The 16895-nt window shown below is 44.2% G+C and overlaps 2 protein-coding genes across 7 annotated transcripts in view; both read left to right on the forward strand.

The window, feature by feature from the left end:
- Positions 1 to 11266, forward strand: part of COL24A1 (collagen type XXIV alpha 1 chain) — a 247645-nt gene extending 236379 nt beyond the window's left edge. For both annotated transcript variants that reach the window (XM_048497359.1, XM_048497360.1), the window contains 3 exons: positions 1683 to 1792; positions 8406 to 8621; positions 10170 to 11266. In XM_048497359.1, coding sequence (XP_048353316.1) covers positions 1683 to 1792; positions 8406 to 8621; positions 10170 to 10316 — 473 coding nt within the window. In that variant the 3' untranslated portion in view covers positions 10317 to 11266. The remainder of the gene's footprint in view (positions 1 to 1682; positions 1793 to 8405; positions 8622 to 10169) is intronic.
- Positions 11267 to 14356: 3090 nt separating this feature from the next.
- ZNHIT6 (zinc finger HIT-type containing 6) overlaps positions 14357 to 16895 on the forward strand; it is a 45292-nt gene continuing 42753 nt past the window's right edge. For 4 of the 5 annotated variants that reach the window (XM_048497392.1, XM_048497395.1, XM_048497394.1 and 1 more), the window contains exon 1: positions 14357 to 14446. In XM_048497392.1, the coding sequence (XP_048353349.1) occupies positions 14385 to 14446 (62 nt within the window). In that variant the 5' untranslated portion in view covers positions 14357 to 14384. The remainder of the gene's footprint in view (positions 14447 to 16895) is intronic. The other variant, XM_048497396.1, reaches the window with a different exon arrangement.

Below are 16895 nucleotides of genomic sequence, written 5' to 3' on the forward strand. Positions count from 1 at the left end.
GAAGCCTGGCAGACCTCCACAACCATGCTTCCATCCCTGTGCCCCTCTGTAGCTAAACAGCAGAGAGACAGGGACTGGAAAAAAAGGGAAGCGCAGCCAAGTAATGTGTTTCCTGGGGCAGCTGTTCACTTGGCCGTGACTGCAATCCACTTTAAAATAAAAGAATTGCAGATAGTGTGATTGTTGAAAAACCTGGCTGGGGGAGGGGGGATGTGGAGTGGACTCGCGTTAGGAGCGGGATCCATGCAAAGTTCCCTCCCAACATGGGTTTCGTGCTGTCGTTAGCGTGCGTTTATTGGCCCGTGCAGAAGGGGCCAGACAGCACTCTTGGACCCAGGCCTTCTGCTGAATAAGCAGGTTATAGGAGTGACTAGTAATGCCTTTTACCAGCTTAGACTGGCTAGTCAGAAAATATCCAGTCACTGAAGTGCATGCTCTGGTTACATCTAGATTTCAATTGGTAGAGAATGCTGCAGCTAGGATGTTCACTGGGGTGACCCACGGAACCATGGCCCTTTCCACACGGGCCAAAAACAGCACCCTAGGGATGGCAAAAACGCCGTCCCTAGGGAGTTGTTTGCATGGGGGGCCCTCGCTCTCCCCCAGCAGCGCGAAGCCACTGTTTCCCAACCTCGCTCCCCAAGCAAGGTTTTCCAGAAACAGCAGCTTCCAAACGCTGCCGTGTCCCCCGCACCATCCCTGCAAGCTTACCTCATCTCCTGGCTTCCGGCTCATCACAGAGGCCAGAGGATACACACCCCTGGCCTTCGACTCCAGAGCTGTCGCTCCAGCCTATGGGGGCGTGTCCCCTGGCCTCTGCAATGAGCCGGAGGCCAGGGGACGAGGTAAGCTTGCAGGGCCGGCGCAGCCTGTGTGAAGACTGCGCCGCTGCCTGCCGCCCTCCCGGGACCGTCTATGCGAACGGTCCCGAGGGGGGGAGTACATTGGCGTCGTTTATGCCGACACACCCCGGAAAGGGACCATGTCATGTCAGTCTTGACCACTAGTTCCCAGTCTGTTTCCAGGCACAATTCAAGGTGCTGGTGCATTCAACACATATGGCTTGGGACCAGCACACTTGAAGAACTTCCTACTCCTTTATGAACTTACCAGACCACTATGACCATCTGCTGAGGCTCTGCTTCAGGTGATCCTGCCTTCTGAGATTGGGTGGATAGCAAACTGGGAGAGGCCTTTTTGGTTGTTGCACCAAAACTCTTTTTCCGAAGGGAGATTCACTGTGCCCTTCTGTTGTCATCGTCCACCAGCAGGTGAAGACTTCTTGGTTTTGACTGGTGTTCTGTCAATGGTCCCGCCTTTCTGTCCAAAGTTTTAATTGCTATTTTAAATTTTTTGCATGTATTTTGGCTTTGGATTTTAAGATGTGTTTTTATTATGTATGTTTTTACTTTGCTAACTGCCTTGGTGGCCCTGATTATATTTATATATAAATAAAATCTATATGCCTAATAAAGGTTGCTGCTGCTGCTGCTGTTAAAATAAAATAAAATTTTACTTTTTGTTATTATATATCAGAATACCACCTTCTCTTTAACATGTCTCACAGACCTATCCAATGTATGCTAAACACTGGAGGTTGAGTGGGGGGAAGAAACAAGTGCCTGAATCTTTCTCAACTGATAGGGAAATACTGATCTGCCTGTATCTTTCTCAACTGATAGGGAAATACTGGATTGATCCAAATATTGGATGTAATTCTGATGCCATTGAAGTTTTCTGCAACTTTACTGCTGGTGGTCAGACATGTTTGTCACCTGTATCCGTGACTAAGGTACGTGTTTCTCTTGTCTATGTTAGAGTGAGACAACAGTGCATGATGTTCACTTATAAGAATACCAGTTTCATTTTACATTACACCTCTGTGTAACATTAGAAAGACAGCTTAATTTCTGTTGCAAGTGTCCTTGTAAGAAGGCATTTTCCTTTGAAAAAGAGGTAGGAGAGAAACTGACAGGTGCAAAACTTTTCTTCTCTTAGCTGCAGATATGTATATAGGTGAGACCTTCAGGCATGTGCTAGTGGCATCTTGCTTCCATGGTGACATCGCCCGTACTGTCACAGAGCATGATAGTCTTGAAATAGAAGGCATCAAAATGAAAAGGAAATTATCCCATACAAGATATCAATTCCTCAGATGGTGAACCTTGTTCTGAGGATCATTTTCTAGGGGTTTGGTGAGATTGTCTCTTGTTTATGGGAGCCCTATACTGACAGGGGCCATCTGCATGTTAAGAGGGCTTGGAGAAGGAGGCAAAATATCTTATGAACATATTAGGTGCCTCTGAGTTAAAACAGGAAAACTGGAAAACTTGAGGCATAGAATGGTGTAAGTGAAATAATAGATATAGCAGTAATTCAAGGCTGAACTAAACAAGAGAGCATCCCTCAGTTGACCCTAGGGATGTGCCACCATTTTGCAAAGTTAGTTCCCAATTGGGGGAGGTCATCAACAATCCCCAGAGGCCTTTGCTGACCCAAAGTCAAAGGGAACAGGAAGCTGGCAAGGCAACTCCACAACAGGGATACAAAAAACCCAAAAAACATTATTGGAATGGAGACAGTCACAACTTTTATAGGTTACAGCCAATGGCGTAGCTACAATGGGGACATCCGGGGACATTTGTCCCAGGCGCCACCATTGTACATCACATGGGGGTGCAAAATGGCCCCCCACATAGCCACGTCCCCCTGCTGGGACGTGCATGAGTGCCTCAGAAACCCAGACTACACACAGGCCCACTGGCTCTATACCAGGGGTAGGGAACCTGCAGCTCTCCAGATGTTCAGGAACTACAATTCCCATCAGCCTCTGTCAGCATGGCCAATTGGCCATGCTGGTAGGGGCTGATGGGAATTGTAGTTCCTGAACATCTGGAGAGCCGCAGGTTCCCTACCCCTGCTCTATACGTTAATAAAGGTTGTTTTTTAGCAGGCACGGGGGGCACAGCCTCGCAGGGGACAGGCCTGGGAGCCATTTTTCCCCAGGCTCTGGTTCCCCTCCCTATGCCTCTGGTTACAGCTGACGGAGCCTTGGCCTAGCATAGGGCAAAGGATCCAGGGTATTGGCCAATCTGTGTGCTGGCTGCTGTGCAAACTACCTTTTCTGAGCCTGCCTGCTGGAAAGTACCATGTGATGGCCGTATGTGGAACTCCACCTGGGCATAGACCACTGCATGATTTCCACTGCCTTTTGGAATGAGCATGTCCTTTGCAAGTCCTCCCACAAAATCCCTTGAGAGAATTCCCAAATGTCGGGAAAAAGAGGTCACAGACTAAATTTCCCTTGAAAATGGATCAGGCCCCATACTAACACTGCAATAAGAGATGGGCAGGGAACCTCACCCCTTAAAGCTCCTACTACTGCAACCAATCCCATAGGTCATTCCAAACACTGTGTAACCTTGTTTGTAAGCCAAAAAGTGGATGCTATCTGGCTGGAATAGGTGGCAGATCAAGCACCCCCCTAGCTAAACTACAACCTTTTGAACAGTGTCCATAACCTTCCACCTGACCTTTATCTGTCCAAGCAGCCCCATGCCAGGAACAGGTTAGACCAGAAGAGTGGGGTGCTGGGCAGCTTAAGGAAGAGAGACTGTATGTCTGCCACTTCTACACCTCACACCCCCAGTGCCCAGTGTGAGTGGCCCCTGGTGGAACTGGGAGCAAGATCACCCTTCCTAAGTGCCCCAAAGGCCAAGGTGAAGGAAATTTCAAAGAGAAAGACCTCAAATGCTGACCAGCACAGCTTGGGGAGTCACCTAATTAGCTGGGCCAGAATGGAAATGGTAATGGTTTGTATGGGTTAGTCACCACCATTCATTTACTTGGTGGCTGTGAAGAAGACTCATGGGTCAGGGCTTTGCTAAAAATAAATGGTGACTAAATACCCACCTGTGGTTCTTGGGGCAAACCTATGCTCTTGCATCAAAGCCAGGTACAGAGGGATTGTCACTTTGGACGCAAGCCAAGAGCTGGCATTTCCAATGCTAGCAAAGAAGGACAGAAAATTAGCTTCCGTTGTAAAATACTCTCATAACCTGGATGGCAAGACCAAACTGAATACTCCCTATAGTATGGAGTGTCACCAAAAGATCAAAGCTCTTCTAGGAATGAGTCTGGGCAATTATTTGCACTGGGTGCCAGGCTGCAGAACTCAGTAGCATAGCACCAAGGGGGCGGGGTGGTGCACAATGCACAGGGCGCGCGCCCCTGCGGAGGCATGGCGGGGGTGTTCCAGGGCATTGTGGGGGAGGATGGGAGCATGGCAGGGGTGCAGGGCACACACATGCCTGGGCACAGTTTCCCCTCGCTCTGTCCCTGGCAGAACCTCTCCTCCTGAAGGTGAGACAAAGCATCTGCAGTGGTGTTATCTGCCCTGTGACATGCTGCACTGTCAATGAAATCAGAGGCATAGCTTCCAGGGGGTTGGGGGTAAGCGCTGCACTGGGCACACACCTGGGGGGGCAAAAATTTCAGGTTCATTTGAGGTTTTTTGTATTTTTAGTGGTTTTTTTCAGTTTTTGGCCTGCAGGGGACGCAGTTTTTAAACTAGCAGCACCAAACTTTCAGGGATTTTTTCGGGAGACTCTCTTGATTATACTGCCCAAGTTAGGTGAGGTTTGGTTCAGGGGGATGGGCATCCACTCCCAAAGTGGGTGCCCATCCCCCATTATTTCCAATGGGAGCTAATAGGAGATGGGGGCTACACTTTTGAGGGTCCATAACTTTAGACCCCCTGAACCAAACTTCACCAAACCTGGGTGGTATCATCAAGAGAGTCTCTTAAAGATACCCTGAAATTTTGGTGCTGCTAGTTTCACAATTGAACCCCTGGCAGTGGGCACCCCCCAAAAAACATTTTTTCCCAGATTCTCCTTTTAAATCCACCCCCTTCAGCATGGATTTAAAGGGAGAATCTGAGGTCCCCAGTTTAAACATTGAAAGTGATGCTGTTTCAGGGTGGGGGAGAATCCACCTGAAAACAGCATCACTTTCAATGTTGTTTAAACTAAGGATCCAGATTCTCCTTTTAAATCCACCTTAAAGGGAGAATTTGGGCTCTCCAGTTTAAACAACAGTGAAAGTGATGCTGTTTTTGGGGGGCGGAGAATCCATCCCCATACATCATCACTTTCAATGGCGTTTAAATTATGGACCCCAGATTCTCTCTTTAAGGTGGGTGCCACAGGTCGAGGGAGGGCGCTGACCAGCCAGAGCCCATGACAGCACACCGACTCAATCCCTTCCAGCCTTCCCAAGCAGTAGACCTGGGCACGCCTCCGTGAGATCGGCAGATGGCTTGATTTTTCTCCCCCCCTCAGCTGTATCTAGGGAAAATGGAGTAGGATGGGTGGGGCAGAAAACTCAGATTATGCCCCAGGCTCCATTTTCCCTAGATATGCCTCTGTTCCACCCTCCCGGGGTCCACACAGGCAGGCTTCTGCCCTCCCCAGGCCCTGGGGAGAGCAGGAGCTGGCAGCAGGGACATGCAGGGAGAGGGGTTACACAATGAGTGGGGGCGGGGCTACATGACCCCCACTAGGGTGCTGGGGCGCAGGGCACCGCGGAGGATTGGGTAGAAAACAAAGAGTGTGCACCAGGCACAGTATGGCCCAGCTACGTCTCTGGGCGGCTACCCAGGGGGGCGCAAAACTCAGATTTTGCACTGGGCTCCATTTTCCCTAGCTACGCCTCTGAATTGAATGTTAGCAGAAAAACAGACCGGAATGAACCTGCGCATGAGGTGCGTGGCCCACTCTGAATGTGATGACTTACTGTTATCAACAGGTTGATAACCCATATGATTGCTTGGTTATCACAACAGAAATGCACCCTCTTATCTCTAAAATGATCCTGCTGCTTGACAGTCACCATCAATCTGTCCTGCTTGACAATCCTGCTGCTTGACAATCACCACCGGGCTTTTGGGGAGACTAGCCGTTGATAGGGGCCCCCTCCCCCCCCCCTTCTTGTCTTCTCTGACATCATGAAGATCCTACCACCCCTTCTGGCGCCATCTTGTGTTAATTAATTGATGCTGCATTTTAAATGGGGTTAGGTTTATTTTTTATTATTAGAGCCATCTTAACTTATATTTATATTGTATTTAATTTGATTGTGCTCTTTTACACTGTTCACCGCCCTGAGCCCTCCGGGGGAGGGCGGTTTATAAACCTAATAAATAATAATAATAATAATAATAAAATTGGAAGAATTCCAAGAGAGTAATATCCCATGAGATTTCTGTCCCCACAACATTGGCCAGGCCACGGCTGCACATACCACCAACTGTCAAAATATACCCAAAGTCTATCAGCTGCACCAGACTGAGCTTGGAGTGCAAATTCATAGGGTCCTGCCACAGAAGCCATCCAGAAAAGTCAAAATTTCTTGCTTCAGGCCTCAAGTCAGTGTGATATGGTGGTACAGGGAAGTAGCCCTGGAAGCAGTCTAGCCCAGAGGCAGAGCAAGGGGAAACCATGCCCAGGGTGTGCATGCGCCCTTCTCCCCTGCCGCAGTGTCACCCAGCCCCGGAACGCTCCCTCGGCAGTCCGGCCATGCCTCCACCACTGCTCCACCCAGGGCATCACGTGCCCCCCCCCCCCCCCCGTGGGCGCTACGTTACTGTTCTAACCAGACATGCACAGAAGGCCCATCCCAGTGACATTACTTTACAGGCGCAGTTAAGGTGCCTGTGAGAGACTGTAACTCCTTCAAAGTGTGCTTTTGCCAGGAAAGGAACTGGAAATGAAGGGCCTTCAAGACCAACTGCTTGTCCTTTGGGAGGTGGAAGGCCTCAACTACAGAATCAATCTGAATGGTGGGTCCCTCAGTTTTTTCATGAGTAAGTGGAACACCCATATCTGCTGCTTAGAACTGGAAGGTCTGTTGTGGGTTTTCTGGGCTGGGTGACTGTGGTCTGGTAGTTTTTGCTCATAAGAGTTTGCCCACAACTATGTGTTTAAATGTTATATATGCCTTCTTCCCTTTCAACACTTTATCAATATAGCATTTCACGAGGATTACTAATAGTTTTTGTATATAATTTCAGTAACCTCCCTCTTAACTCACCATTTTTAAAGAGTAATGTAAATAATGTGCTTTCCATTTATCTTGGAATTATTTGATTTGTCTCGTATTTACAACATTTGTTCATTTTGTCATTACTGCGTTACTGCATATTCAACTGTTTTCCCAGTTCTCTCAGCCTGGACATGCTTCTGCTTTCCATTTTGCTGCGTGTATAATTGTAGCTGTTATAAATAAAAACAGTTCTAAGATTTTTGTTATGTTTTCATAAAATGCTTAATAACGTACTTTTAGTGTCCACAGCAAATTTCTGAATTTCTATATGTATTTCTTTCAAAAAAAATTTTTTTTACACATTCACCACATATGGTACAAGATACCATCTACTTCTTTACAATTCCAGCATTTCCCTTGTAATTCTTGTCCAGCTTCTTGATATCCTTTGGAGTGATATAAGATATTTTGTACCAATTTTCTCTTAAATGTTTGGCTGGTTGTAAATTTGAAGTTCTATGTCCAAACACGTTCCCATCTGTTGGAAAGATGCTGAAAAGATAAAAACATCTCCACTTCTCCTTGTTTGTATCAGTCCTAAGATAGGAATGCAAGCAGTTATTAAAGCCTGCCAAGAGGGCATCGTTTCTCATACAGCAATGCCAAATAATCATGAATCCAATAGAATTTTGTCATGGTCCAAGATCTTTGGTCACACGGAGACCAAAATTTTAGTTTGTACAGTAATTGTTGCCTTTCATTGGGTCAGTTTAACACCAGTTTGTCCTAGTTCTCAAAACACTGGAAAAGCTGACAGAAAATTGGAGCGGGTGGTTCTGGAGGGTTTTCCGGGCTGTGTGGCCGTGGTCTGGTGGATCTTGTTCCTAACCAGACCACGGCCACACAGCCTGGAAAACCCACCAGAACCAGTTGAATCTGGCTGTGAAAGCCTTCGACAAACAATTGGAGCGGTCTTTAAAAGCTGTTACCCCCTGGGGACACACAGGTTAATGCACAAAACCCAGTTGGACGCAGCTGAAGAAACATTAGAGATTCATGTCAAGTGTCAACACATAAGTTAACTGATCTCTTGAAGATCAGGCATTGATTTTCTTTTCCCCTCTATGAACTGTATGTTATTTTTCTATCATTGTATAAACCTTTTGTGGCATGCAAGGGGCATATCTTAATAGTTTACTTACCAAGAGTTTAAATAATTTAAATACTGGCACTTTGTTAAGCCAGTGGAAATAAATGTTTATGAAGCACTTGAAATATATTTCCTGTGCATAGATCCATTGCGCTTTTGTGGCCAGAGAGATCAATCTGATTGTCTTGTAATATGTATTTTTGTTAACCAGTTGGAGTTTGGCATTGGAAAGGTACAGATGAACTTTCTTCATTTGCTGAGTTCAGAAGCAATCCATACTATCACTGTTCACTGCCTAAACACCCCAGTATGGGGAACCAATGAACCAGGTGCTCAGAAACCCTCCATCAGCTTCAAGGGATGGAATGGTCAAATGTTTGAAGCAAACACTCAGCTTGAACCAAAAGTGCTTCATGACGAATGCATGGTAAACCATCTAATGTTTTATTAAAATCTCTAGAAAGCAAGTAGTTTTTTTTAAATAAATTGAGTCTACGTTGTATTTTTCTTACTAGTATATCTAATTTAATATTCTCTTAAATGAAGGTGATTTCATTTCATGAAATAAATTGATACTCTCCTCACCCTTCCAATCACATGTTAACTGTTGGCATTTATTTGGAACTTAACAGGAGATGTGGTATCTATTAACAATACTTGCTTTTAGCGTCAAACTCCAGCTACTCTAGAAGTTATTAACATTGATGTTGCTAGCCTAATCATCTAAATTAGTAATAACCAACCTTTTGATCAAGAAATGAAATCCACAATATGAGGTGACACATACATCTGCAGCCCACCCGTCTCTGGTGATTTGGAGCAGACTTTCTCTGATCTTTCCGGAGGTCCTGTGGGTTGGAATGCAGATCTGAATATAATGTAACCAGGCTTGAGCCTTCTTGCTTCAGAAGAGTCCCACAAACTCCTACTCCTTATACCCATTATGCCAAATGGCAGGTCATCCTTGTCAAATACATAATAAACACTGAAAAGATTGACTTTTAAAGTCAAAATGTTTAAAACTATTTCATGGAAACTTGGAGAAATAATTTATTTCCAATGGATATTGGATCAAGTCTAGTTATGAACAAGATGTTGCATTCCAAATACTTCATGTTTCTTTTCAGGAAAGCCAGTATATATCAATTTGCACAAAATCTGTTCTTGTCATCATCTGTTCTGTGGAACGCACACTGACCTCAGTGTGCAGACAGATGGCAGAATGACAAGCCCTTAAAGACTCGTAGGTGTTAAACAGATCAGCTACCAGATCAGCATTTTCCACTTGGTTAGATTCCTACCACTTTCCATCCCTACCCTATATTTATATTCTGTCCTTTCTCCAAACAGCTTCGGGTGGTGTACATGCGGCTATCCTGTTTTATTATCACAATAATTCTTGGAGAGCAGTTAAGTTCAGAGACAGTAATTAGCTGAATCTGAATGTAATGGGCATGCAAGAGTTTGAACTTACATCTCTCTTGTTGAAGTCAAACACCCTAGCCAATATGTTATGCTTGTTATTGTTTTGAATGAATATGGATGATAATATCGAAGATGGGAAGTCATGCAGTGTCAAGCTATTGATAAGTGCAGTTTTTTTCTGTGAGATTATCTTTCTCTGCCGAAATCTATGTAATGTAGAACTTTCCTAAAGAATCTCACAGATTAAAATAAGGTCAGTCTTGAAGAAGATGAGATGTGGTCCTCATTTAGAAGAGTGTTTACAGAATTTAACACAATACAGGATAAAGATTCCACATCAATCTACACTTCATGTTGGAATTGTTATATAATGGAACTTTATCCACAGTCTAGGAAAAGAGGAACATCATAAATCCTGTATAGAACAGTTTCACTGTTTTATATTTAGGGAATAGACAGAATTAAATTTGTGTATGCAAGCTGCTTGCTTTATTTATTTCATCTACAGTGTTAATATGCTCTCATAACAATACTGTTACATTCATTGCAGGTTCAAGATGGCAGCTGGCATAAAACCCAGTTCCTTTTTCACACTCAAGACACCAATCAACTACCTGTTATTCAAGTACACAAATTTCCATATCTCAAACAAGGACAACAGCACTACGTAGAAAGTGGTTCGGTGTGTTTTCTCTAGGCCTCTGACTGGACTTGAGTTTCTCGTATCATGGATTATTGGAAGGAGTTTATTACAAAACTACAGAAGAATTGTAAAGAGAAGTTTTCATGTTTCTTAAAGCATCTCAGGAAGAAGAAGACTTCCTCCTAAGAAGGAGAAATGTTTTTTTAAATCCTTGATAACATTAATATTTAATTTTGTGATTGGTGCCTGTTGTACTATTCCATGAAACTGTAAGTTATACATATACCTGGAAAACCTTCAGAAAATCCCATCTTCTTAACCTTCTTAATAGCACTGTACATGACACCCTATGGAAAGATGGAGGCATACAGTACAAAGGAGCAACCTTAGCTGATGCTCCCAGATGTGCAATAGTTTGTATTATAATGATATGAGAATGAGTTATGCCACCAAAAATACATATTTTCCTTAAAACACTTAAGTTGTATTACAGTCCTTTATGGACACAGACATCTTAACAGATGATACACTACCTCTTTTGTGTTTCCTGTCTGTTTTGCCTGGTGCTCTATATATATATAACACAAAGTGTTTGTGGCCTTAGCATAGTTTATTTGGGCAGGGAGGGGGGTTGCTTTTTTTTCCAAGCTGTATGTACTGGTTACATCAAGAGAACTTTTCATTGTAAAAAATTTTATGGTTATATCATTGAGTGAAAACATTATTTATGTGAAAATCTTGTTTTAACTGCTTCTGTCTTAGAAAAGGAATTGATTTACAAGACAGGACATTATAATTGGTGCATATAGAAAGAACAGGATTTTGTAGCTGTAGAATGGCTACATATAGTAGTCTTCTTAAACTTTCTGGATGGCAGTTAAGGATTATTTTAACTATTCAAAGTCACCTACAATGATGTATTGTGTAAATATTTGTAACTGTTGAAAATGTTAATACTGCATATATTTTAACTGGGTGCTATTAAATTATAATAGTCAATATTACTTCACTTTCTTGGATATTATATGAGTTTTAGTCCCATCTACTACATCCCATTACAGTTTTTAATCATTTCATCTGGAAAAATTTTCAGTCCCCAAGATATCAGGAATTCTGTTTGGCTACCTTTCCTTGAAGAAATCCTAATGTACGCCAGTATCTTTTGTTAAATAATGTTTTAATCCAGCATTATCCAAAAGGCAACTCTTTCTCTCCCATGAAAGCCCATAGGGGGAATAAAGTGGCATAAGTCTGTGCTGCTGAAGGGGGGGGTGGGGGTGTTTCCCATCTGAATCGTCTTTGGGAGACAAGTAAAGTTGGCTCTGCCCCAGGAACGCTCCCCTCCTCCACACCAGCAGGGTCTCCTGTGGTGCAGAAGTGGCAATGTGGCGGGGGGGGGGGGGGGGGCTTTCGGGTTCCAGCACTGCAACTTCCCACCACCAAGGTAAGTCCCTCTGCGCCAGCATCTTTGCCACTTTGTGCTATGTTGGTGGCACAGATACTAGCAAAACCACTTCCAATGTGGCTTCAACCCACCCCCCTCCCCTTTGGATTGCACAGTTAGTCTAGAAAACCGTAAACAAATTAAGCCTTCATAGTTCAAGATATTTTGAGAGCACCATTTAGAGAGATCTTTGCCTTCTAACAACTCCATTTTAATGGATGCATCTTTCTATTAAATTGCAAAGGGCATCTCAGTTCTCAAAGAGATCTATTTTACATGTATGGAAACATTTACTTCAACAACTAAACACTTCTATAGTAAGGAAAATAGGCATGATATGGCCACAGCAAAAAGATAACATTGTTTTGCCTGTTACTGCATCCTTTACCCTCTTCAATAAAGTCATATTTTTGTTTTGGTATTGTATTAAGGATTCGCTTCTGCCACTTCTCTTTATCAATTTTTAGGGTATGTACAACCATGTCATTTTATTTTAAAAATATTTTATTTGAAAATGCTGTGGCAAAAAGCCATACTGTGTTTAAATCATAAAAGGTAGCCATATTACTGAAACACGTTGATTGCAGTTCTACTTTTGAAGAAAAGGCATTTTAAAATGATAGCTATAATTAAAAACAGCAATCCAAATAGCCACACACTGTGAGGGTTTCATGTTTTCCTGCATTCAGATGATACAATTTATACCTATTAGATTTACTGATGGTATTCTATATTAATTTGCACATTAAATGTTTACAGCCCAATCCAGTAGCCCCTGAGGGCCAGCCACCACTCTGCTCTGCCACCTCCAAAGGGCTTTCAGGTGGTGCAGAGAGACAGAAAAAAGGGGGGGGGGGAACCTCTTGGGCCACCCAAAAGTGTACCTTGGGGCAAAATGGACTTAATGCCATTCTTTCTGGTGGCATAGCTCTGGGGTGCCAGCTGTGGCGCCCATGACCAAAAACCCAGATGGGAGCTAAGTATAGTCAGCTCCACCAGCGGGAATACCGTGGCCCACCACACCTCCCTGCACTGGCATCCAAGTGTATGCCAATGCTGCTCAGAACACCACCCTCCCAGGTCGGACATCGCTAAGGTCTGTGGCACCCACCCATCTCCCAGTTTGCCCACCCCACTGGCACATTTGGTTAATGCACCAGCGGGGTGGGCTTCATTGACTTTTTACGTTACCCTGCCTGGTATGGTTTTTAGGAACAATAAGCTTTAAAATCTAATGCCTTTATTCATGTGGTTGTCTTAGCGCCCTCCACAGCCTAAATTGGACTGCCATTATTTTCAACTAAATAGGAAAATGGAATTTCTTTTTCATAATAGATCAAAATGCCTATTAATTTTATGTCAAATGTGTAAAAACAGTTACTTTTATGTCCCATGGGTTTACCAATTTACATTTTGAATAAATACTCATAGCAAACAGTTTCCTAACATATTACGTTCATTAAACTACCTTTACTTGCTTTAAGCAAATTACCATTCTGAGACTGATAACAGTTACAAAGAGTTTTTTCCCCAAGATAATTTATGCATAGAATCACCGCCTCTGCATAAGGAAATACCTGGCAATTTTGGAGGTGGAACCTGATGAGGGTGGGGTTTGAGGAAAGAGGGACCTCAGCAGGGTATAGAGCCAGAGTCCACCCTCCAAAACATAAATCTCCAGGGGAAGTGATGTTAGTCGTCTGGAGATCCACTATTGGCAACTCTACTTGTGCATTATAATGACACTGGAAAATTCACATTGAACTGGGGGCACTTTTAAATTATCGGAACTGATCACCTGAATAATTTTACAAGAGAGATCAGCTTTTTTTTTTTGCAAAAATATGCCTTTTTCAAAGTTGCCATCTATCTAAAGGAGCACCTACGCCTGTAAGTGCCAGCCCTTGCACTGCACATTGTGCAGAGGTCCTGATGACCCCTTCTGATGCTGAGGTGGAGCAGAAGGGGGCACACAGGAGGGGTTTTTCCTGTGGCAGGCTCCAAGCTTTGGAACTGCCTCCCAGCAGAAATTCGACGATACTTTATGGATTTTAGTGCCTGGTTAAAACCTTCCTCTTTAGTCTTCAGTGTGTGACCCACAGGGTCCCCCGTATTGATGGCAGCTGAAGGCAGAGGCATACAGAGGGGAAATGGCATCCGGAGACAAATTGTCATGTCTCAGGTTTAAAAGCCCATTTACCAAATAATTTCTTAGCAAATTAGTGGTCCAGATGTGTGCGTGTGTGTGTGGTGAAAGCCAGTGTTTATAAATGTACATTTATTTAGTCAGGCTGACTAATCTATGGTTACAGCAGGGTAGAGTGGAGTTGTTTCCAAGGAATGCCACTCTGGCGATCTTTCTGTTTGAGAAAGCATTCAGAAAACACGGGAGCCCTTTCCTTCTTTACACAGCAACACTGTCAGATTTAGCTAGCCGTATGAACAGGCACGAGACTTCAAAAGCCAAAAAACAGAACACCATCTTTGCAAGGGATCTGATTGTGCAAGAAATACCCATAACCAATACACCACCTCACTCGCAAGCCTAAAAGCTTTTTCAGACGTCCCGCCGCTGGGGGGCGCCTGTCGTTTACTTGCGGTCTAATTAGCCGGTCTAGGCTGTAGAAGAAATACGGGCTCAGGCCGGTTCTGGGCATAGAGAGGTGGATGTTGTCATCATGGCAGAGAAGAGCGTGGAAGAGGTTCTTGAAGCTGTAAGGCGGAAAATGTCGCTGAATAGGTAGGGATTTCTCTCCGCTGGGTACTTAGTCTCTTTTCCTTACTCCGAGGGGGTTGCTCAGCTTATTTCTTTGGAGTGTGACAGAAGCTAGTTGAAGAGAAGAATCCAATTTAAGCTGAGGGGGAGGGGGAGTGAGCTCCACGTGGTAAGAGGTCCACATGCTATTAGTTAGGGGTGCGGAGAAAAGGAACATCTAGCCGTGAGCACACGCGCCCAAAGGGCTCTGAGCAGCTGCAGAGGATATATTTTTTAAAACTCACGTATCCGACGAAGTAGGGGTGCTTGTGCGGAAGTCTATGTTGGAATAAATAATTTCTGGTTTTTAAGGGGTCATACGACCCCTAACTGTGTTAGCCTGTGGTAGGGGAAAATAACTGCCCTTCTGAGAGCAAAGAAGTTAACCTTTGAATCTCACCAGTGCTGCTGTCCATTAGCCTTATTTTAAAGCCTGAGAAATGACTCTGTTTAAAAGTTCATTGAGGTGATTTATTTACTGAGACGTTGTGTGTCCGTCTTTATTTTATATCCTGCTTTTCTCCTCAGTGGAGACCCTAGGCACGCTTGCCCATAGGGAATAAGTGAAGACACGTTTGCCAGTAGAGAAAAATGGAAAGCACAGTTTTCCATAGAGAAAAATGGAAAGCACACATGGCCATAGGAAATAATGGAAAGTACAATTGCCTGTAGGGAGTAATAAAAACAGTATTGCTCATAGAGAATAATGGAAACATGATTGCCCATGAGGAATGATTAAAGGCTTCTTGCCTATAGGGAATAATGGAAAACATGCTTGTCCATAGGGATTAGTGGAAAGCATGCTTGCTTGCCCATAGGGACTAATAGGCAAGTTTCATGGCAAATTCCACATAAGGGTGGGAGATAAGCTAGACTAAGGCAACCCAATTCCTTTTCTTTGTGGCCCTGAAACGCCCATGGTCAACTTGAGGAAGGTGGACAATATTTAAGATTCCCAGATTTATTTTCTGAAAAGTATTCCTTCCACCAAACACCTAAATTGACACCTCTGTGACTTGCCTGGTTTGACCAGGCCAGTCTGCCATCCGAAACACAGTATGTCCAGTATGCTGGGCTCAGAAATGAACCCCAGTGAACCAATGATTGCGGTGATCCATCGTCTTGTTGTCTATATCTGGAAAAGGCCAGTGTCACCTTTTCCCACAGCTGTGGCCATGCATTTCCTTCAATGCCCACTATCAGATTTTTTTTAAAAGAAACTGTTTAATATCTTGTCCAAATGATAAACCTCAATCAAGTGATTCAAACAAATGAAAAAGACTTATTATACAAAGTGCAGCAGAATAGTTAACAAATCAATCAACCCCCCCATGAACAATCCCAGAAACCACATAACCAATAATCAACATCTAACACAAAACACACACAAACAACCCCTGCAAACTGACACAACCCTTTTCTCAGGCCCACTGGTGGTGGTAGGATCCTACGGGAGACTGAGGCGCTGATCGATCGTCCTGGTGTCCCCTCGGTTCTCCAGAGACAGTGGTCAAGTATTTGCGCTAGGTGTGAACATGAGATTCAGCAGTTACTTAAACTGGACAGTGAGGACATTTTTTTACAACATTTACTTTACCCTATGTATAATGTTGTACATCTGTCATAACACGTACTTACGTGTGCTGAGGCACCACTTCTCTATTGCCTGGATGGCCCTCCAAACCTGCCGCAGTTGTTTCCTGGGCAAGGCCTCCCTCCTTAGTCCATGGCCTTTCTTGTTCTCCCAAAGGGCCTGCAAAGTAAAAATCCAGAACAGTGGAAAAATTCAGTACACATGATTGACTGGGCAATCCAAGCAGTGGTGAAAGAGCACTGGAAGCAGTAGAAGGATTGGGCTGGGGCAGGTGCCCCAATGCCTGTGCAAATACACCAGCAGGAGGGGAGACAGGCTAGCAGGCCAGAGTGGCAGAGTAGAGCAAATGGGCACTGGCAGAAGGGTAGCGTCAGCATAGTGGTAGCACAAGGTGCCACTCCAGCGTGAAAGGAGGAGGGACAGTGGTGGGGGCAGGGAAGGCAATGGAAAGATTCCAAAGGACGTTTTGATTGGTTTGAATCCCCACGCTCAGTGGCATAAACTTACACCTTCCAAAACCATGGCATGGCCCATAGGGACAACCTTTGCTGGAGCCATCCACCCCCACCCACAAGGGCCAATCCACTTTGGAATTGAACGGTGGGCTGACAAAACAGGGAGAGGTGAGCCACAGGTGACCAGTGGCCCCTGAAAGGAAAATTCAGAAGAGCAGCACACTGATATCCTCCTTCACCACTGGGCTAGAGGCAAAGTTGGTGTTCATCACTGCCAGGCCAGTAGAGTGAACATGATTTCAGATTTAGAGGCCTTTCATAATCTGAGGCACTAAATAATAATTTAAGCTCTCTTCCAACACCCCATTTCAAATGAATCAACTTA

This window comes from Sphaerodactylus townsendi, linkage group LG05 (assembly GCF_021028975.2).
Source record: "Sphaerodactylus townsendi isolate TG3544 linkage group LG05, MPM_Stown_v2.3, whole genome shotgun sequence".
Lineage (NCBI taxonomy): Eukaryota > Metazoa > Chordata > Lepidosauria > Squamata > Sphaerodactylidae > Sphaerodactylus > Sphaerodactylus townsendi.